The sequence below is a fragment of the Lygodium microphyllum genome, chromosome 29, assembly GCF_053477565.2.
Source record: "Lygodium microphyllum isolate KBCC chromosome 29, Lygodium_microphyllum_v1.1.10, whole genome shotgun sequence".
Classification (NCBI taxonomy): domain Eukaryota; kingdom Viridiplantae; phylum Streptophyta; class Polypodiopsida; order Schizaeales; family Lygodiaceae; genus Lygodium; species Lygodium microphyllum.
Window position 1 is genome coordinate 27,193,720 of NC_141163.1, and position 14,769 is coordinate 27,208,488.

The 14,769-nt window shown below is 48.0% G+C and overlaps 1 protein-coding gene across 1 annotated transcript; it reads left to right on the forward strand.

The window, feature by feature from the left end:
* The first annotated feature begins 1,487 nt into the window (after nucleotides 1-1,487).
* On the forward strand, nucleotides 1,488-14,380 carry TROL (thylakoid rhodanese-like protein). The gene is made up of 8 exons (XM_087671019.1): nucleotides 1,488-2,293; nucleotides 2,657-2,759; nucleotides 2,850-2,936; nucleotides 13,039-13,113; nucleotides 13,222-13,296; nucleotides 13,397-13,477; nucleotides 13,590-13,844; nucleotides 13,935-14,380. The coding sequence occupies exons 1-8, from the start codon at nucleotides 1,563-1,565 to the stop codon at nucleotides 13,980-13,982; spliced, it is 1,455 nt and encodes a 484-aa protein (XP_087527145.1). The 5' UTR covers nucleotides 1,488-1,562; the 3' UTR covers nucleotides 13,983-14,380.
* Nucleotides 14,381-14,769: the final 389 nt, after the last annotated feature.

A 14,769-nucleotide genomic window follows, 5' to 3' on the forward strand; every position in this document is an offset into this window, starting at 1 on the left:
ACTTTAATAAGAAAACCGCAGTTTATTTTATCCATTAAAAACTTATTAAGTTGTATGGTGCTTATTAACGTTCTTTTGGATCTCTAAATGCAAGTTCTTTTTACAAATTAATGTGCGTGTAGCACTTTTTGTTTTGTGCATGCACTTGTGTGATGACATGTTTATTTTATTTAAGTTAATAAGTGTGTTTGGCACATGAAGCACGTGCTTCGTGAATGGATGGTTCTTTTTAATTAATTACAAAGTGCGTGTTTAGTGCAAATGGTTGTGAAAAATGTGATCAACTGGTTTGTTTTTAATAATTATTTGTGATATTTGTGAAAAAAAAAAAGAGAAAGGAACGGGGTACCTGGAGGAGGGTGTGCATGCAAATATAGCTTGAATGCGCAATCAGTAAACTGATGTGAAGTTTCGTTTTATTCTTCGACACACTGGAATTTCGACATGTGTGCCAATACCTCTTTCTATCCACATAGATTTATTGTAATCAAGAAAGTTCAAACTTCAAATGTGGATGGTGGGAGAAGAATAATGGGAGAGATGCAAGGATTTGTGATAATCAATTAAAACATCCAATGATATATAAATAGCTCACATCTATGCTACTGCAAATGAATGTGGTATGTGAAGCCAATAATTTGGAAAAAAGGTTGCATGCATGGTAGAGGTTTAAATTAGAGTTTGAGAGTGCATTATTCTAAGTACTTGTTGCCATAGAAACAATACAGACAAAGCGTGGTAGAGAGAGAGAGAGAGAGAGAGAGAGAGAGAGAGAGAGAGAGAGAGAGAGAGAGAGAGAGAGAGAGAGAGAACAACAAAGCATGCGAAGAATTGAAGAGAAGATGAAGAAAATTTTGTGCACCTGGGAGATTTGGTGAAGAGTGCTATGTGACGGAGTCCCGTGGTTAATCAAGGTCCCTATATCTTTGTTTCTACACACATGGAGGTCTTGTATGTGGCATGTCCCTGTGCCTCTGCGCTTGCATGTAGAGGCATAATCTAGTAATCAAAATGGTGTGCATGCTCTCTCTCTCTCTCTCTCTCTCTCTCTGTCTGACTCTGATGATTTCTTTTTACTTATTTCTAATATGTCTATTTTTGGTCCCACTGTGATTCATTGCGACTCCCGCAATCAACAGCCCTTAGTCAAGGATAAATGGTCACATGTGCTAGACTTTTACTCTGTCGCGACTGAATTGACTCACATACATTTGCGTGTGGCCCAGCTCTTAGAGTCTTGGACAAGTTGGAGGGCCAACACAACATTTGGAATGACGTGGCATATGATTAAGGATATTTGAACTTTTAATCTGAGCAGTTTTATCTTCTACGTTTGGTCACGTATTTACGAAAAAGTGCATCCAAAACGTAGGGTGTAGATTACAAATGCCAGGTGGCCGGCGGAGGAGTGATCCACGTGTACGGGACAGGGGACCCTGTTGTCATATCAGAAGCAAGGCATCAGACGTTGGAAATTTTAGCTTGCCTTCCCAAAAGTCTGTTGTACCCACGGGCAAGCCACAGAGAGAGCGAGAAAGAGAGAGAGATCTTGTACCTCGGCTATGGCGTTGGAACTCTCATCCCCTTCTCCCCAGCCGCTCCGTCCCACCATTTCATCTCTGTCAAAACAACCGCAAAAGCCTACTTTCTTCTGCTCTTCTTCTTCTTCATCGGCATCTTCTTCTTTTTCTTCTTCTTCTTCTCCTGCTGCTGCGGCTTCTTCTTCTTCTCATACCAAATTCTTGGCCTTTTCCTCTCCCCGCTCATTCTCCCGCGCATCCGCCTCCCTCCCCTCCGTCCCTTCCTTAACCCTGTCTCTCCTCTCTGCCCCCGCTGCCTCCGCTGTGTCATACGATGATGTCGCCCTCCCGGAGCCTGCCGCTGCCGCTGCCGCTGCCACCGCAGCTACGGCAGCTGCATCCGACATCGACATCACCTCCATTGTCGATTCCGTGAGCAGCTTTGCGGTCGAGAACCCCTTGGCCATCATTGCTGGAGTAGCCGCCATCGGCCTGCCTATCCTGGTGTCTAGCCTCTTTTCACAGCCAAAACCGTGGGGTTCTGTCTCGGCCAAGGATGCTTACAAGAAGCTTAGTGATCCGGAGCTTGACATTCAGCTCTTGGACATTCGCGGCAGCGAAGATGTCAAGGTGGAAGGCACACCTGACCTTCGAGAGTTCAAAAAAAGAGTCTTCCAGATTCCGTACTCTGGCAGTGATGACGAGGCTTACCTAAAGAAACTGCTGGCCAAGTTTAAGGATCCTGCAAACACCAGTCTCCTGATCCTTGATCAGTAAGTTTTCTATGCCATTGTTCTTGATCATCAAGTGCTATGGCATTGATAATCAGTCCTCTAACATTATGGAATAGAGAGGGTCCTAGTTTCAGGGATCATGGAATTACCAGGTTTGATCAGTGCCTGCAATGCCTCTGAAACGTTCATATAATTGGGAAAAGTTGTGAGCTGGATTGAAATGAGGAAACATGGTCTAGGATACTGCTGCATCGTACCAGGCCCCTGTAGTAAAAGTCCTATATTGGGGCATATTTGTGCTTTGAAATATGCAAGCTGCTCTGTTTATCGTGTAGGATGTCTCTGTTATAACCTGCTGTAAAACTCAGGTTAAGAAGTTTGGTCCTGTGTGGCATCTCATAGATTCGATGGTAATTCAATTGCTTTGGCCAAATATGTCACTGCAAATGGCTTCAAATCTGCACTTGCAATCAAGGATGGAGCTGAAGGTCCTAATGGTTGGCGGGTCAGCATCTTATCCTTTGCTTTGTGAATTTGGCATGGAAAACCCCTTGGAACTGCCTGGTTAAAAGGTGTTATCGTTGTACAATTGCAGAAAAATGAGCTTCCATGGTTACTTCCACGGAAAGGTTTTCAGCTGGACATTGGTTCTCTTAAGGATGTGATTGACAGCACTTTCAGTGTAAGGATGCCCTGCCTATGTAAGAAGCAGAAGTATTGTAATCTACTGAAACATGCTATTATATTTATCTGCATAGTTTTGATTTGGACTGCTGGAGATCTATGTGCTGGATAATTATTGAAATTGTACCGTGTTTAATTATGTGTGTATGCATTCAAATGCATATGTTCACATAGCTTGAATAGCTGTGGTATTCATATAATTGTGTAAGATTGGAATGGTTATTGTGGATTTGTGTGTGTGGATTTAGCTGCATGTGCAAGAGGTTGGCTGGTTCACATTAAATTTTGGAACTGTCATCACACAAAAGTGGCCTGTGTTGATTGATACTTCGGTTTGCAAGTAGTCAGTATGAATGATTTTAAGCAATTCAAGATATCTGTTTTGGGGTAGTATGTTTCACCAACTGTGTAAACTGAAACATATTTCACTGCTCGAATGTTTCTGTTTACAGGTAAAACATTTGGCCATTTCACTCCAGAGAAAAGAAGAAGAAAATTTGCAAAAAGTCAAATATATATGTTTGAGATATATTATTCAGCTGTTTCACCTGTGTTTCACTTGGGACCTGCCTGAGAGTGAAACATTCTAATATTGAAAAAAAACATGTCTGGGGTAAAATGTTACTAAGTACTGTGGTACTGCTTGCCATATACATGTTGATTGTGCTCACTGTTAGACCAAAATCAGGCGACAGAATGCACATGTTATGTTCTATACACTTATGTTTCGCAACCAGTACATGTTTAGACTTAATGGTTAAGAATGCATTCAAAGAAAAACTGAACCTAGCATAATTATTTATTAAAGGTTGACCTGATATAGCTTCACTTATGATGGCAAGGCGTGTTTGTTTACTTATGCCAGTGCCCTGTGGCTAGTATCAGAGACATTGCCTTTCTTGCCCTTGAGAATTTGAAATGCCCACTCCAACCACCAATCTCCTCCCCCCGCCCCGCCACCCAAAAACCCCACAAACCACCACCACCGCACACACACATGCACTCTGCCCCCCAATTACTGAAAAAACAAGGATGGACAAGTTCCCATTTGACTCAATCCTTGACTATTTACTGAGTATGATATTTTATTCCAAGCTGCTTTGAAGAGTGTATCGATTCAGGCCTCAATTCTGACTTGTGAAATATAAGATGGTTGGCTGTAATTTTGAAAGGACTTAGATCGTCCAAAGAACAAGAAGTGGTGTCAAGAAAAGTGATGGAATGGTATGCACTCATACCATATCATAGAAACGGTTGGATTTGTGGGAAGAAACATAGGGTGTATGGCAAACACTGAGAGAAGAAGAAGATGAATGATGAACACTGAATCATGCTAAATAAATCAAGCTGATACAATGGAGCAAAAGCTCGCCCTTGCTGATCAGGTGGCAGCACTTGTAGGAAATTTGCACAGTGAAGGGAGCAAAACATAGTCCTCCGGGCAGTAGGGTATCAAAGGTAAATGCTGAATGGTGAAGGACAGCTGTAGAGGGAGCAGAATGCAGTCCTTGGATGCGGCCAGAGAGGAGAGAGATCACCAGCAACTGCTGAGCTCCAAAGTTAGAAGAACATCAGGGCGGCCTGCCTCAGGGTGAAATGCAGCAGTAGAGAACCTCCCAGCAGCAAAACGCAGCACGGAGGGGGCAGCAGGCAGTCTGTAGTAGACAGAATGGATGCAGGAGAGATCTCAGGCAGCAAAACACAAATCCTGTTGATGTGAATGGTGTCACCTGCAGCAGTTTTGGTTATGCCTCAGCTGGGCAGCAGCATCTGGCCAGCAAACACAGCCTACAAGGGATGAAACAGACCACTAGACATTAGATAGTTGCGAAGGATTGTCCACGAATTGAGTTTTCCTCCTGGTCGGGGTGTAAAAAGTAGTGGAGAGGTTAAGGAATGGAGAGAAGACTGATAGAATGGAGTAATCTGATAGAAAGAACGAGTGGATGAATGAATGACAGGGTCTAATGGGAGGAGTTAGTGACCTTTTTATGGGCGCAAACAGTCTAGGATGGTACCCTAGAGTGTGGGCACCCAACCCTTTTTGGGGATTGAAATGTGAAACTGGATGAATTAATGACAATAAATGCAGTTAATGAATGGGTTTCGCAATTGTTTTTTTTTGCAAATAAAGTGTGGCTAATTATACTACTTCAGAAAAAACCTAAATACAAGGAAGTGCTCATGCTCAACAGACTAGCTGCAGCTGATGTAAAGTCACAGATATATCAGATGTACAAGCCTCTCAGAGCGGTCTAGGGGGGATGGGGGCAAGAAGCCATGGAAGGGGGGTGTATCACCATCTGAGGCTGCCTGTGCCTGCATCATGAAAAATAGGTCCTGGGCGCCCCAAGTGCGTATGAAATGACAACAGAGCTCTTGTCGAGCCTTGGACACGCCCTGCACTTGATCCCATCGGCCGTGGAGGGAGTGGATGATAGAGGTCCAGAGCTCTGCTAAGGTCACATGTAGTGAAAGTCTCTCTCCGCCAAAAGCCTCTTGACACCGCGCCTTCCAGATATGCCATCCAGTAAGACTCCCTATGATGTCCCATATCTCAGAGCGGTCTGCTGTGGGCTCCAGTACCTGGCGGATAGGTAGAGCCTCCAAACCGACCATTGCACATGACTCTACCTCAATAATGAATATCGTGTCCTGCATCTTGGCCTTATACAGGAGAAGGTGACGGCCCTGGTTGACTACTTGCCAGCAGAACGCTCCCCATGAGATACATCCAAGGCTGGGTGCTATACGGCGAAGGATGCGGCATGCTCCTCTTCACACGAGCTGTGCCGCCTCACACGACCAAAGGCAGTGCTTTGGGGTTTCCAGAGGTTGCTGTGTGCAAGGCTTACAATCTCCCTCTTGCATTTGGGCAAGCCAACTTTTCACTGTTGAGCCTCCATGTGCCACCAGCCATAAGAAATACAATACCCTCCTCGGCCTCCAGCTATCCCATAGGCGGCGCCAGAAGGTCTATCGGAAAGGCTTCGTGATGCTGTGCTCCGCCCAGTGCCTGCTACGTGACGACGCCCAATCCATATCCTCCTGCATCAATACGTGTCTACCAATCTTGGTAGTGTACTCTAGGAACCTCAGTGGCTTCTTGGCAACCGCAGTGGCCGGCAATTGCCACTCTCCCGGATCCCACTCCAGCTCATTAAGTGGCCTGCCCTCTTAGACCCAAAGGCACCGTTCCTTGAGCTCCTCCCAGAAGACAAAAGAGTCCAGCCGCCATGTCTTTCCTTGAAGGCCAATCACCCAGATCCTTCTCCATGAAAGGACAGCTATCCTCTCATCCTGCTACCCTTTGTCAAGAGCCAAACCCCCCCTCCTGCATGGTGAAGGTCCCAGGTGGAGCGCCGCCCACTTTACTTGCAACTTGTAGAGGAATGCCTTGTGGTGAAAACCTAGTGGCCCATACCTCCCCAGGCTTTATCGGCTCTTGTATTGGGGGAGCAAGCCACTCCTAAGATATTGTTATGTCTATCTTTCTTCTCCTCAACTCCACTTCTCTCTAACAGCCTGATACTCGCTGTAGCACCTCCTCGTCCACCATCTTGTATACCTCCCGCTATGTCGTGATGGTACGAGTTGGGCTGGCCTCCCAACCAGCCCACTGGATATGGGGTGCTCGCCAATCTGTGCCCCTTTCCGATCTTTGACTTGAGGGTTCTACATCACCGGTTGATGGTCTATCTCCTCCTGGCAGCCTTGGGGGCTCTGGATTAGGGCCTTACAGAGGCCTTGCCACACGCAGAGCAAGTTGCATAGGAAAGGTGATCGGGGGAGAGGGGGTGATATGGGGTGTCGTAAAGATCCATCTCAAGGACGGCCTCCACTCACCGCCAAGCCTCAGTCTACAATCTTGTAGACCCTCTTGCAATAGGACCTTTTAGGTCTGCCATCTTGGTGTGAGGCTGCAGACTCCTAGCTTGCCCAAGAGGGCCATACTCTGATACTCTAGGTCTATGATCCCAAGCCCTCCCTCTGACCGATGCCGTATGGTCGCCCACGCCACGTTGGCCCTGGAATTCTTGGAGCCGTTTGACTCGGGTCAAAGGAAGTTCCGCACTAGGTGGCGAAGCTACACTACACACGATGAGAAGAAGCACAAGCATGAGGCGATGTATCAAGCTGTCGCTAGGAGGACCTGGTTAACCACCAGGGCTCAACCTACTAGTGAGAGACGAGCAGTGCTCCAATAGGTCAGCTTCCTCCGAAGTGATGTCGAGTTTCACCTGGAACCCTAGGTAATAGACGGTCTGCTCACCCATCTAAATCCCAGGTGGACCCCCTCCTTCGTGCTAGAGTCTGGGTTTGTGAGGAAACCAACCGACTTTTACCAGTTGATTTTCGCTCCCGCTACAGAACAGAACACCTCAAGAGCCAACCTCACTCTCTCTAGCATCAACTCATTGTCCTCTATGTAGAGTGTTATATCATCTGTATACTCCGAGTCTAACAACTCAATCTCCTCTCTCACTGGAAGTTGGAGGCTGCGTAACCCGCTCACCCGTGACCTGAGGAAGTGAGACATTGTCTCTGGAAAGAGTAGGAACATGTATGGGGCTAGGGGGCAGCCCTGCCGGACCGATCTCTCCAGCCAAAACTCCTCCCCTCGCCTACCACCTATGAGAACCTTGCTGGTACCTGATCTATAAAGTGTGGAGACCTTGCGGATCCAAGCCTGGGGAAAGCCCAACCTTACCATGGTGCCCTCTAGGAAATCCCAATCCACCCTATCATAAGCTTTCTCGAAATCCAAGAGTAGTACAGCCAGTCCCTGCCCATTGTGCTGAGCCTACTTTGTCGCCTCAAAGTAGGTGAATACATTGTCTAGGATGCTCCTATCTTGGACAAAGCCTGTCTATGTGTCATGAATGATGTCTAGAAGCATAGGGCGTAGTCGCCTACCAATCATCTTCGCCAGTGCCTTATAGGCCATTGACAATAAGGTGATCGGTCTCCATTGGAAAAGCTCCAACCGGTCTCCCCCTTTGGGGAGAAGACTGATGAGGCCTGTCGAAAGACTCCCTGGCATTTGTCCTGAAGTGAAAATCTCCTGGAAGGCCATTAGTAGGGGGTCCTTTACCACCTTCTAGTAGGTAATGAAGAAAGCCTTAGAGAGACCATCCTCTCCTGGGCATTTCTGCTTGTCTTGTGTATGGAAAGTCTCCTCTAGTTCCTTCTCTGTGAAGGGGGCTAGGAGGAAGCGTCCCATCTCCTTTGTGACGAGGGACAGGATGTGATCCCAAATCTGTTGTCTACATTGTTGTCCTGTAGCTGAGGCTGGCTCTCCTGCTGGAAAAGGCATCTGTAGTAGTCGATGGCAATCTCCATCACCTCGTCTGGGCTAGAACGAGTCCTCCCATACTGATTGCGAAGGTTGCGTATCTACTCTCCCGAGGTGCGAGGCTGGTGCACCTAAAAAAACTCCCTGCACATCGTGTCTCCCTTCCGTGCCTAGAAGGCTGCTGAGGTGCGGAAACAAGACTCTGAGTGCCTGTCCTCTAGGCCAGCGATGGCTGCTCGCGCACGCACCTCCTGCGCGTGGAGGGTGGGATCCCCTGGTGCCTCCTGTAATAATCTCTACGTAGCTAAAAGGTCTCACCGGAGTGCTCTCTCCTCCTAGTTCTGTTGCCTTGCCTATATGGCTACCTCCTGGCAGATCTTGCTCGACTCGGCTAGGACCTCTACAATCTCCTCTACAATGCGGTCCCTCCTCCCCCACTCCCTGGTCCAAATCTGCTCAATCTGTCTCTTCACCTTCTCCCTCCTATAGATTGACGCAGGGATCCTACAGGATCGTGTCTAGGGCAGATGCTAGGGGATCAAGTGACGAGAACCGGGCAATGGTGGGACAACGTAGTGCTTGCCAACTACCCAATCTGGCCTCCATGAGAGCATCCCCACTCTCCCATATAGAACGTGTCCAACCGCTCCAGTAGGGCTCCACCTAGCCGCCTGTATCCCCAACAAGAGAAGTCCAACGACCTCTCCCTCCTGTGGAAGGCAGGGTCACTTCAGGCATTGCATGCTCCTACTGTCAGTAGGAAGACCTCCCATGCCTCCTGCTCCTCCCTAGCCATGCCCTGGTAGTTTCTGCCTTTGCCCTGCTAGTCCTCTAAAGCCTCCAGGTTGTTGAAGTCTCCTCCAACAATCAAGGAGTCCACCTTTGGGAGTCCATCCGTGATCTCCACCTAGAACCTACTGCGTGCCCTAACCTCAATAGGGGCATAAATATTGAGGACTCCAAGGCACGAGTCCCCAATATCCAATTTGATCCATAGAATCCTCCCTGCTACTATCGTCCAGTGGTCTCGCACATAAGCAGTGAGACTCGGGCCAATAGAGGTGCATATGCCTCACTCCTGCCATGGGCACCAATGGCGTGCTCCCAAGTGTGTGAGCTGCCCGGGAGTACCTTCCCTACCCGCTGGGCCTGGGTGAAAGTGAGCTTGTGCTCATATAGAAGTAAGATGTTGATCTGTCTCGGCAAGGGCAGGCTGTAGCTCCTGCCGAACAATCAACTTCCTGGAACCACGTGTCCCAATATAGTGGAGGCTATTCACATTCCGGGATGCAAGGAGTAAACTCATAGGGAGACCTTTGACTGGCCGAACAAGCATCTGTTCGGTGTGGAAGCTGCTGTGACGAAGAAGAGGAACTATGAGGCATGCGGATACGCTTTGCTGCTGGCTTGGATGGTGAACTCCATTCCTCCATGGTAGCCCTTGGGCGGACCATGGGGGTGATGGATGCGCTTGGTGGTACCACCAGGGCATCTATCAACTAGGCTGAGAGGCGAGACTCTGTACATTGGTAGAAACGGGCCGCTTGTACCAGGGGCCACTCGATCACATCCATCGGCGCTCTCCACTGTGGAGGGGCTCGAAAGATAATGCTTAGATGAGGGACCTCGGCCCCAGCCCACCAGTTGATGTTCATCATGTAACCTGGCCATTGCTGGGAGAAAAGTACCAGTCCACCTTCTCCCATCCATTGTGAGATGTGGTTTGCCACCTGGCTCTTCACCTCCTGCTCTATTTGAGTTGCCGTCCAGTCTCTTGTGTGAGAGATCTGAAGGAAGAAGCGTAGTTTGGTCCATCTGGTGGTGCTAGTAGATGGACCTTGCCGCTCCTAGACTTGCGCACAACGAAGATTCCCACCTCCAGGGGTAGTGGGAACACTTCACGCTCCGCAACTCTCAAATAAGACCATGACTCACTGTGAAAAAACTCCCGTGGTAGTAGCTGTGCTTGTCTCGGGAAAGTGTGATGGGCGGCATGGACGGATGAACTGGTGGCTATGTGGGGGGGGGCTAGACTGTCGGTGGGTGGAGGATGTTGGCGTCTAGGGCTCCTTGCCTCTTGTGGCAGGGGGGGGGGGGGATGGGTGGGGGAGGGATCACTTGTACTAGGTGGGGTTCGGGGGGGGGGGGGGGGGGGGGGGAGACGGTGGGGGTTGTGGGCCCTCAGGTGAGGCGGCCTGTGACGCCTTTGTGGCGGGGTGGATGTTTAGACATGTGGATCTGTCAGGTAGGGCGAGGAGGGGGGGGGCGCTGCGTGGTGCTCTGCCAAGGGGGCAACACTCGCCCTCCTGCTCCCTGCTGTGGCTGTGTCTAAGGAGCTGCTTGCGGCCCCCCTTGCCGTCTCCCTCTTTGTCGTCTCTGTACTCATGTGAAACCGTCCGTATCCACCTATGGGCGTGCCGGCGAAGCTGCCCTAGCTCTGAAGTGCATGCACTCTGTTGCCTGGTGCCCAAAGTCATAGCAGCGCAGGCACTGCCCTGGTTGCCCAGTCACAATGACCTGTTGCCTGAAGGAGTGTCTGCCTGCCTCAATCTCTAGGAACTGTGGAATATTCTTGGCCTCTTTCATTGCCACCTGTACCTTTGGGACTCTTGTGACTGTCACTGCGTCCACGAAAGAGGCAGGAAGGACAATACCAAAGAGCTGTCCAATGTCTTCCACCAATCGGCTATACTCTATTGCCAGTCCAGGAAAGAGAGTGGTGACCGGGTGCCGAGGAAACCTGTTGTGGAGCGTGAATGCCTCCACTGTGAAGCCACTGTACCAAGGGACGATGTAGATGACCCCCTTCGTGGACGCATAGGGTGAACTGGCCAGTAACTCACGGGTTGCGTCTGCTGAGGTGAGTTGTACCATGAAGATCCCTGGGCCCATTAGAACCGCCTCCATTGGTGATTAAGGTGATTAAGGTGCTGGTCTCCATTGGTGTCTTGGTCCCGCGGGTGGCCGCAAAGGGATTTCTGGCTGTTAGCAGGTTGGGGGGGGGGTGTGGAGCATGGAGCATATGGATGTTGGCGAGGGGCGCGTACTGCAAGGGGAGGCCCAGGCAGACAGGTGTGGAGAGAGAGAGGCGCAGAGGCGGGCAGATGGAGGGGGGGGGGGGGGTGATGGGCCATGGCTGCTGGGGGGGAGGATGGAGCGTGTTGCGGCTAGACTGGGGGGGGGGAGGAGGCCCAGTGGCGGCCAGAGAAGGAGGGGGCATGGTGGCTGCCAGGAGGGGGGAAGCGTAAGGTGACTAGGCGGTGGGAGGGCGACACAGTGGCGGCTAGGGGGGGGGCACGCTGACGGATAGAGGGTGGGGAGGTGCTGTAGCGGTGGGATAAACGGGGGAGGCGCGATGGCGGGCTGGCGAACACACAGCGTGTCGGTCGGGAGCTGTCGGCACGGAGGAGCTATTTAGAGGATATGCAAAGAAGATAAGAAGGGGGGGGTTTGTTATTGTTTGTGTCTTCCCATGCTGAGAAGGTCAATTTGTACAAATCAATAGCTGCATGGGAGTTGTTTTGCTTGGCTTATAAATCTCATATTGTAGAAATTGGCCCTGATAAGCTTCACAAAGCAACACTAAACAAAATCTTGGATAGCATGCGACAGTAATCATCACTGAACTTAAGCCCCTTGGCAATCTCATCCATACACCCAAATGCTGTGGGCTGGTGGTATGTGACAGTGATTCTTGTGATGGGAGCTTGATTCAACATGCCACTCGTCCCTTCCTTGCAGATGGGCTCCTATGATTGGGAGGTGGGCTTAATGCTCATGTCTCTATTTTACTATGCTATGCTCATATGGCTTGCCACATATCCTGTTTGCAACTTTGATCTGTGCAGATTGTTCATGATTAGTTGGAGCAAAGGCTGATAATTTCTGGTCATGTTGAATTGGCTGTAAAAAGTAGAAAATGGCAGGATAGATTGCTTCAAGTATGGATGTCTAATATCCACTATCACGGTCAAAGTTTTTATTTGAAGACTTGTTATTGGAGGCATCCCTACAGGTGATATGGCATGGTGACCCAAGATTGCTCATGGCCATTTTGTGTTTCCTTTTCTACATGTTTGGAAAATGGTTCGTGATTTTTTTGTTTTGTGGCCATTGGCTAGGTACCTATGGGACTTCATCTCTAGGGTATGGGCATTTAGACACTAGAGAGGATCACTAAAGGTGGATGGGTTTTGTATGAAAGCATAGGGATGGCATAGTTCAGCCACAGTGTTCCCACTTGCTTCATTTTGTGTGATGGATTGGGCTTTGGCACATTTGATATACTAGAATTGCCTTCATATTTGATTAAGCATCTGGCATTCATGTTTATTTTGGTATTATTTTTGTGGCAGGTTGCTTCTATGATATTGTACAGGAAATTTAATAGTGGCCAGTCTTTATAATGATTATGGCAGATTTGTTGAATAGTGCCAATCACTCCTAAGGGGTAATCTGTGGGGTACAATAGATAACCATAATGGTGAGCCTTTATGAACGTGGAAACCATCACTGCCCTGTTACAGTGAGCAGAAAGACTAGGGGAGAAATGGCTTAAGGGAAAACGATGCATTGTTTGAAGGTGATGAAATGGCAGCCATAACTGTTATTACTATAAAGAAAATTAATTTGGAACCCGGAATTTTTACAGCTTAAAAAATTAGAAGTTGAGTTCTCAAGTGGTGCAACCACTGCAACCTATAAATAGCCTTATCCTGTGATGTTTGTGGGTTAAGAAATGTGTTTTTGCATAGAATTGCTGCAAAATATCATGATGACTAATCTTGGCATACATATTTTCCAGGAGAACCCAAACTTGGTGCCTGCCACATTAGGTGTAGCAGCTGCAGCTGGCGTTGGACTTGTTGTGTTTTCTGAGGTACCATCATGGGGTCTTACTTTGCATATGGAAGAGATGTTAGAGCTATTTAAAGTCATAGCATGCTCTTGTTTGGGTAAAGTTCCTTATTCTTTTGGCTGTCTGCAGGCTGAGACAGCTCTGCAACTCTTGGGATCAGCTGCTTTGATCCAACTTTTTGTGAAGAAATTTCTTTTTGCTAAAGTAAGTCCAATATTGTAATCAATTTCCATGTGCATAGACAAAGGAGTGATGTTGAGAACATACCCCCTAAGATGCGCTTGTTTTCTCTTATTTTATACAGGATCGTCAGAAAACATTGAAGGAGCTGCAAACTTTCCTTGATACGAAAATTGCACCCAAGGAACTTGTGGATGAATTGAAGGTGGTTGCAGCTGTTGTCTGACCTCAGCATTTATGTGCATGCATCTTTATATAGGTTTTACCATGTGGCAACCTAGCATCCATGTTCATCTGCAAGGAATCTTTTGTTCCAGGGAATTGGAGGAGTGCTAGTACCAAAATACAATGAGATTTCTCCAGACTCTACGAATGGAGCTGCCACTACTGATGCTGCACCGGCAGTTCCCTCACCTGTTGAGTCAGAGCCAGTTGCAGTTGAATCTTCGACTGCTGCTTCTGAGAAAGTGGAAGAAGTCAAGCCAGATGCCATAACTGAGGAGTCCGTCAACTCTACATCAGCATCCTCAGAACTTCCTCAGTGTTCTACACCACTATCCCCTTACACACAGGTAGCATTGGGAATCTGGAACATAATACTTAGATTGAGTTAATGAAATAGTTGGTCTTGAGCTAAAACAAATTGTTGGCAAATCTTGCAGTTTCCGGACCTGAAACCACCTACTTCACCGACTCCCTCCAGGCCATAGGGGGCCTGAGCTTGAAGAGAGGTTCTTGTTCTAACTTTCTACTTCAATGGAAAAAGAGACTGTGCCTGCAAATGGGTGCCTTGGGAGAGTAGATCAAATAGGGCTTTTGGGATTTGTCTCGGCAGATTTTACAATGGGCTCCAGAATGCATGGCTAGTGGTATAACTGGTCTTTTGGAACTTAAATAAATACGTTTTTGTTGCATCTGCTAGACTAGCTCGAATTGCTAAGCACCATTAGGAAGGGTGTGAGGTTCTGATGGCTTAAACAGCTAAGAGACCTCAGTGATGCTTCGGAAAGCTTAACTGATGTGGTATGTTCAAGCGGGCTTGCATCTATTGGTGCAAGTGTGTCCATGATGTACAGGGGGACTTCTTGAAGTTGCATTTTCTTCCAAACTAATCTGTTGTATTTGTAAAGTCTTGTAAGTGTGGAGTGCCGATTGAGCTTCATATAGGGACTTGTCATCTGGCACACCATTAGCTCATTTTGAAGCATGCATATAATGCCAATGGCTGGTTGAGGTTTAAGGAATGTGTCTGTCTTGCTGAAAGCAAATTGATGTGAACACTGCCAATTCCCTTACCATTTAGCTGTGCAATGTTTAAACAATCATCTTGGCACATGCTTTGAAAGGAGTCTCCAATACTTGTAGTTCAAAAGCTTTTAGCATCTCAGACACAATGAAAAAAGTGGAAGGTAAATGATAGCCACATCAAGACCACGACAAGACTCATTGCATTTGAGAACTTCGGACGTACATAAACATTAGGGCTGTATTAAAGCT

What these genes read in the sequence shown, in the direction of transcription:
- TROL (XM_087671019.1), top strand. Translation starts at nt 1,563, where the DNA reads ATGGCGTTGGAACTCTCATCCCCTTCTCCCCAGCCGCTCCGTCCCACC. An exon ending in TGATTGACAGCACTTTCAGT is followed by an intron (nt 2,937 to 13,038) that starts GTAAGGATGCCC and finishes CATATTTTCCAG; the next exon opens with GAGAACCCAAACTTGGTGCC. An exon ending in GACTTGTTGTGTTTTCTGAG is followed by an intron (nt 13,114 to 13,221) that starts GTACCATCATGG and finishes GGCTGTCTGCAG; the next exon opens with GCTGAGACAGCTCTGCAACT.